The following is a 7,604-nucleotide window of genomic DNA, read 5'->3' on the forward strand; positions in this document are numbered from 1 at the left end:
GAAGAGCAGAGCAGATGCTGGAATGAGATGCCAAAGCAGCTCCCCTTTCCCCTGCGCTTTTGGGTGCCTATAAATTGCTCCAGCGCGCTCGTCAGCCTCCTCCTCTCCTGGCAGGTGGCACCCGGGCAGGATCCCGCTCTCCCTTCGGCTCCGGCTCCGGCTCCGGCGCGGCGGCGCGGGCACTGGGCGGCGGGCACCGGGACGGCCGGGAGGCGCGTCCCCGCTGAGGACTGTCGTCTCTGCGAAAAGAGAGAGAGAGGGAGGGAGAGAGAGAGCGAGGAGGCGAGCGGGGCGATCGCGAGAGGAAAGGCAAGTTCCAGGGAAAGTTGACTCGGACTGGCACAGCCTGCAAAAAAAAAAAAGTCGATCGCCAGCGGGAGCATAAAAGTGCGGGCGGCCGGGGCGCGGCGGCAGCTCTCCCTCTCCCGCTCCGCTCCGCTCCCTCGCCCGCCCAGCGGCTGCAGCGGCCGCAGCGGAGCGCCGCGACCCGCGGGAGCCCCCGCAACACCGGCGGACCTCGGGAGGGCGGCCGAGCCCCAGGGGAGCCGAGCTCGCGCGGGCTCGGCGTTTTTTCGGCTCTGAGGAGGAACCCCGCCAACCATCAAGATTTTGTCCAAAAGCAGACAAGAGGATCGCCCTGCGCTGAGCCGGCTGGTGGGCAGCAGGCGGCGGCTGATCGCGGCCGGCGCGCTGGGGGTGGTGATGGTGCTGCTGCTGGTCATCCTCATCCCGGTGCTGGTCAGCTCGGCCGGCACCTCGGCGCACTACGAGATGCTGGGCACCTGCCGCATGGTCTGCGACCCCTACGGCGGCACCAAGGCGCCCAGCACGGCGGCCACGCCCGACCGCGGGCTCATGCAGTCCCTGCCCACCTTCATCCAGGGGCCCAAGGGGGAGGCCGGCCGGCCGGGCAAAGCGGGGCCGCGCGGCCCGCCGGGGGAGCCGGGGCCGCCCGGCCCGGTGGGGCCGCCGGGTGAGAAGGGCGAGCCGGGGCGGCAGGGCCTGCCGGGCCCCCCCGGGGCGCCGGGGCTCAACGCGGCGGGGGCAATCAGCGCCGCCACTTACAGCACCGTCCCCAAAATCGCCTTCTACGCCGGCCTCAAGCGGCAGCACGAGGGCTACGAGGTGCTCAAGTTCGACGACGTGGTCACCAACCTCGGCAACCACTACGACCCCACTACCGGCAAGTTCACCTGCTCCATTCCCGGCATCTACTTCTTCACCTACCATGTGCTCATGCGGGGCGGCGACGGCACCAGCATGTGGGCCGACCTTTGCAAGAACAACCAGGTGGGCGCCGCGCCGGGGGCAGCCGGGGACAGGAGGGCAGCAGGCGCCCGGGTAGAGGGGGTTTCCCGTGGGAGCGGGCGCTGTGCGGGCAGCGGGCGGAGCGGCGCGGGAAGGGCGGGAAGCGGGCGGGGAGGGGGAGCCGGGCGGCCGCTGGAGGCGGCGCGGGTGCGTGCCGGGAGAGCGGAGCCCGAGCCCGGGCGGCGCGAAGGGGGCTAGGGGGACCGGCTGCCGCCTCTCTGCAGCTGGCGGGGAACCTGCGGGAGCGCCGCCCCGCTCCGCCTCAGGTGCCCGAAGGCTCCCGAGGGTCCGGGTGCTCCGCAGTGCCGAGGCCGCCAGGGCCGCTGGGTGAATGCTCTCTTGGAGAGCCGCGCCGCAGGTGCCGCTCCCAGCCCGCTGTCCGAGCAGAGCCGCTCCCGGCCCGCCCTGGCCGCCGCCCCGGCCGCGGAGCGCTCTGCCCGCAGCTCTGCCGGGACGGCAGCGGGCGTACAACAGCGCTGCCCCCGCACGGGCAAGCAGAGCTCGGCGCGCCCTCGGGGAGGGGAGAGTCCCTGGCAAGACAGGGAGCCAGGAGCCGTGGGTGAGCTCAGGAGAGGGTGGTGCTGTGTGGAGAAAGGGTGAGGTGGATGGGAGGAACGCAGCCACGGCACGGGACGGGGCTCCCACGCAACGGAGCGCCGGGTTTGACACGCTCAACCCCCGGAGGGGAGCGAGGCTTCTTCTCCTTATCGGGAGAGCCGGTAACAGGGCGTGCTCGGCGCCCGCAGACGGGCGGCTTGAACCCTTGCCGGGCCGGCGCCGGCAGACGAACCGTGCCAGGAGGCACAGCGGCCGTCCGTCCGGAGAGCCCGGGCAGGACCTGAGTCTGTCGGCATCTCCTGGGCAGGATGAAAACATCGGAAATAATTAAAGGCCTTACGATGCTGCCGTCTGAAATATAGAGGAATCATCCCTTTTAATTAGGATAAATATAGCCACTGGGCTCGCAGGGGCTGTGCCTGTTACATTGCCCCCGGGGAGCCGTCCTTCGCAATTTTGCTCCTCTTCCGTGCGTTGTTAACAAACACGGTTATGCTGGTACTAATTCCTACGGCGCTTAGAGGCAGCGCCATCCCTCCAGGCTTTGGGTGCCCAGGGACACCGTGAGGTGCCCAAACGCTCCCGTGTCCCCGGAGCTCCGCGGTGCTCTCGCCGGTACCCCGGCCCCCCGAGCGGCAGGAGGGCGAGGGACCCGCGGCTCACCGGCGGCTCAACAGGTCCCTGAGCGCCCGAGCCTTCCCGGCGCACCGGGGCTGCAGGGCGGGCTGGCCGCTCGGGGAGCCCGGAGCCGGCGCCGCCGCTCTCCGTGGGATGTTCGCCCTCCGGCGGGGTAGGCTGGCGGATGGATCGGCTCCCCGCCGTGTCCCCAGGACTGAACGCCGGACCCCGCGTCCCCGCCGTGCCTGGCGGCCGCGGAAAAACCCGTTCGTTTGCGCGTCTCCTCCCCCGCCGAGCGCGGCGGGCTGGCGGCCCTTTGTGCTCAGCGCACACGGGAGCGGCGGCGGCCAGTAAATTAACCTGATATGCCACTTAACCTTTTGTTTATGGCTCCTCAGAAGGACTGTGAAAACAGAATAATGAGGACATCAGCGACAACTAATTAAATTAGAAAATGTCTACCATAAATACTGTCTCAGCAGATAAACCAGGACTAGTAAAACAAAGTACCTCCTAATTTATTCATTTCGATATCTTCCTACAAAAGCAATATTGTTCACTGCAGGAATACAATTTTACTTACAATTAAAGAATTGATCTATTTTTACCCCTATTTATAATGTTGTAGAGTGTGTTTTTTCCCCAAACCCTGAAAAATAAATGGGTAGCAGTAGTTTTAAAGAAACATCCCATTAGAAATATTCAATTGCACCTGAGGTCTAACCATTTCCAAATATAGGTACTTCCAGTGCCAGACATGAGACAAATTAAACTCAGTTATTCAAAGAAGAAAGAAAAAGACGCACTCAAAGAGGGCTTCCATGTATAAATTTGTATATACTTGTATATACAAGATATTTAGGTAAATACCTGCATATAAATGGTTTTTAATCAACCCACAGTTTTAATGCCTCAATGATTATGATTTATACCTAAACCACTAAATGCTGATGTGACAGCCTTAATGTATATTTATGTGAGGAAGCTCAGAAATTTTGGAAGTAAGTAGTTAAATGGAGTGACAAAGGCACCATTATAAATCCAGTGTTCTCTAACAATGAAAATAGCTGAAACACTGAAAACTGTATGACTTACAGAAAAAAACAAAAACAAAAACAAAAAACATTCTTAAGCAATACATAGATGGAACTCAAGGTCTCCAGTGTTACCACATTGTCTGCTTTAATGGTTATCAAGCTTGAACAGGAAAGTGCATACAGCTTAGGTATGTGTGTGCAGACTGAGAGTGTAGCTTCATGAAAGAACTTACATGGAACTTGTGAAATGTATTGTCTCATAATGCTTTAATTTTGAGATACATTTACCCTCTTGCAGCAGTACACTCACGGAGAATTCATCTGAGACTGTTCTCCTAGGCTTTAAAAAGAAATTGCTCTGGCTAACCAAGCAAGAAGGTAAACCTACTAAGAATAGCATACAGCACCTTTGCTGCTACATACAGGGCAGTAAGATCTGCATTTTGGTTTCTAGACTTTCAATATCCAGAATTTTTTTTTTCCAGCCAATGTGAATCACATAGAATCTTAAAAAATGATCTATCCATTGCTGTTCTAGCCAGGGTCTACATGCTGGCTCCCTTAGGATAGTCACTGAAGTAATTTGAATTCTCCCTTATCATCCACAAGATTTTACACAAATCCACAAACTAGCATTTCATTAAGAAGTAAATGGGAATTTGAAAAGTCCTTTAAACCATTGTTCTCACCATTATGCAAGATACTAGTTCTCTGTGAAAGTTTTTCTACCTTGTTAGTAGCCTTTTCACTCCTCCCCGTTTGCCATTTCTGTTTCCACTGCCAGCAACCATCTCAGTCCATTATTTTCTCTGGAAGGTCTTTCGAGGGTTAATGGCCCGGAGCCTTCACCTTTGCCCTGCCAGTCACTATTCCAAAGGAAACATCCAGTACTTAGAATAATTATTGCTTAGAAAACTAGCAAAATAGATCACCTCTGTAAACAATACCAGGCAAGTCAGGATCAAGAAGCTCTGAAATAGTCGGGTTTTTTCATCATGCCATGTATCAGTTTAAATTTGCAGCCTGTCACAGCTCTGCAAGCCTTTGCAGCCTTTCCCACTGTTCTTACAGGATGCATAAAGAATTTCCACCTACTGTGATTTCTAAGCCGCATAATGCCATAAGATCCTGCATGGTAAAAGAACCCCCTCCTTTTTAACATTTCAATATTAATGTGAAATCATATCACATGAAAATTTAATTTGGAAATTTATCATGTAAACTTTGAAAGGAATCCATGGAAAATTGTGACTTATAGCCTATTTTTTCAGTTCAGAGCAGAAAAAATCCCACGTATAGTACGCCAAGTCATGCATTATTACTTAGTTCAGATTTGCAATGCCACTAAATCATTTACTGCTCTGTAACTATGCTAGAACAAAGACAAGCAACAAGCAGATGACGTGTTACACTGAAATAAATCACATACAACCCTGTTTAAATATTTTACCAAACAGAGTCAAATTATATATAAATGATTTGGAGACTTACAGTGGCACAGGCTGTTCATTGCTGGAAACCAGCATATATCTTGAAATTACAGATTACTTCTAGTTTGCAAGAAATGCCAAATTTCATCAGTAGTGGAATACCAAGGGAGAAATGGGAAGAAAGTATGTTTAAGGGAAAGTTGCAAATGAAAAGCCCTCAATGACTTCTAATTTCCAAAAAACTCCTACAGCAAATAGTGACTTGCCCGTGATTTTTCAAAAGTGCATCTCTTAAAACACAGTGAAATGAAATGTTTGCTCACTGAAATGTGGTAATAGCTGTTCTTCCAAACCCAGACGACTTGTGTGCATGTGTGTGTGTGGGGGGATGTACTTCTTGTATTATTTTTTGCAGCATGATCCCATTGCTTAGTATGACAATAAACTGCCTCTGGAAAAAGTCCATCTTGAGAGCTCCCTGTGAGCCTCCCTGTGGATCCTCACCAGTGTCAATCACTTGTCCCACTGATACAAAAGTTACACCAATGTAAAACTGGCACACTATCAGAACCAGTTCTCCCAACTCCAGCTATTCTTACACATATTTTTAAAAAGGCTCCAGACATCTACAGAAGATCAGGCAGTTGTGCATTCATCGGATGACTGAGAAAGGAGAATGTTATTGCTTTAGTTTCAGAAATACAGTAGGAGAAAATAAACAGTAGCTGTAGGAATAAACTACAGTATACATTGCCAGATGTTTAAAGTAGCAACTGATGCATGTTGAATAAAACTTTGAGGATATGCTTTAATTGCACCAGGCAGGAAAAATTACCTGCGTTTTCCTAACCAGTCATTCTGTATTTTATGTAGGTTCGAGCTAGTGCCATTGCTCAGGATGCTGATCAGAACTACGACTATGCCAGTAACAGCGTGGTTCTTCACTTGGAGCCAGGAGATGAAGTTTACATTAAATTAGATGGAGGAAAAGCACATGGAGGAAACAACAACAAATACAGCACATTTTCTGGATTTATTATTTATGCTGACTGATAATGAGTAAAAAGACCCACCAAACCAGTCGAGAAATGAAGCCTGCTCTTCTAAGCGATGGATTTGTGTGGCAAAAGCCAATGAAACGAGCACCCCAGCAGAGAGTGACCACTGAACACCTCGGCAGCGGGGGAAAAAAGTCGAATGCTACCTGATTCACATCTGTACAACACAGAGAAACCTTACGTTAAAAAACCACAAACCAAGTTAAACAGATGTGCGATCCACTTCCGCCAAAGCAAATACTTCCTCATTGTTAGTGTCCATGTGAATAAAGTTCTACATAGATCAAATTTTTATAGGGAAGAAAAGCCCACCTAAGGAAGCTGAGTTATTTCTTCAGTGTGTATGATACTTTGATGTGTTATGATCTTGCTGCTTTATCCATACTTCAGCTTTGATTCTTGTGACTTACCTGCTAACGATGCTTGGGGTCCACTCATAGTGTGGTGAGGAATGATATTACAATAAAAGGAAGAGGTAATCAAAATATACTTTCTCTCTGCAAAAAAATTGTTTGCCTTCTACTTTTCTTACCCTCCCACTTAAAACTAGAAACTAATAAGCTTCAAGCCTTAACTCAATGATCCTGCTTTGTAGGTTTACATTAGACTTTTAACATAAAATCAATCCACTGGAGTTATTTAAATTTTGTCTTTCCCTTAGCTGTCTTCTAAAAGAAAAAGAAAGGTAGAAGAAACACTATTTTTCCCTGGAAAATTTAACACTTGACAAACTATTCTATTAGACCATATCCTGGATTCCACCAAAGCAAATGGCAAAACTCTCATTGCTATTAGTGGAAAAGGGATTTGGCTTTTAATTTGTATACATGTAAATATATATTTAGACAATTATTACAGGCCCATTCTTGATGGTTAGTTGTGTAAATATTTAGAAAGTCTGGCATCCACACCATCAGACTAAGGCAGAGTGTTTTCTTTGCAGCAATTAGTCTTCATTAGCCTTTTAGCACTTAGCCTGTACCTGGGTTCTGTTTTTAATAAAGTAGTTACGGATTAATATACAGCAGATGTTCCACTAGAATTTCATAGGAATATAATGGGTCAAAACCTTAATTGTCTTAGGTGTCTTGTCTCACTGAGGTTTGTGAGATTTTTCCAACAAAGGAGGGGTGGAAGATCTGACACATGAGAAAATGCTGTCACACAGACCTTTTCCATGGAAGCTAGTACCAGTTTGTGGTAAGGTGTGCCTACGAGATGGACACAGAGAAGCATATTACCAAAAATAACACATATGCAAAGAAAGAAGCAGAGATATTTACATGCAAAAAAAGTGTGTATTAAAACCTATTTTTCTCATTCATATAGATATAGATATATAAAGTCTCAAAGAAGCTTAATCCATATAGAGGATTAATGGCTTGGAGAATTAAACTAAACACAGATAGTTATAAAAATGTTTTAAAATCAGTCATAGCAGTAATGTCCATAGAATTTTTTTATTTAGAAAATGGATTTATTATTTACTTTGGTTTTGGGAGGCTATTTCTCTCAGGTTAAAACTTGGAGATTTCATTCTAAGCCTAAATTTCAGCAAGATTATTAAATTTCTTTAGCACAGTTTGTTATTTATT

General features: G+C 49.3%; 1 protein-coding gene across 1 annotated transcript; it reads left to right on the forward strand.

Moving 5' to 3' along the window:
• The first annotated feature begins 672 nt into the window (after positions 1-672).
• On the forward strand, positions 673-7,409 carry C1QL3 (complement C1q like 3). Its single transcript, XM_066316753.1, has 2 exons — positions 673-1,290; positions 5,825-7,409. The coding sequence occupies exons 1-2, from the start codon at positions 703-705 to the stop codon at positions 6,002-6,004; spliced, it is 768 nt and encodes a 255-aa protein (XP_066172850.1). The 5' UTR covers positions 673-702; the 3' UTR covers positions 6,005-7,409.
• The last annotated feature ends 195 nt before the right edge of the window (positions 7,410-7,604 follow it).

Source organism: Sylvia atricapilla, chromosome 1 (assembly GCF_009819655.1).
Source record: "Sylvia atricapilla isolate bSylAtr1 chromosome 1, bSylAtr1.pri, whole genome shotgun sequence".
NCBI classification, from domain to species: Eukaryota; Metazoa; Chordata; class Aves; order Passeriformes; family Sylviidae; genus Sylvia; species Sylvia atricapilla.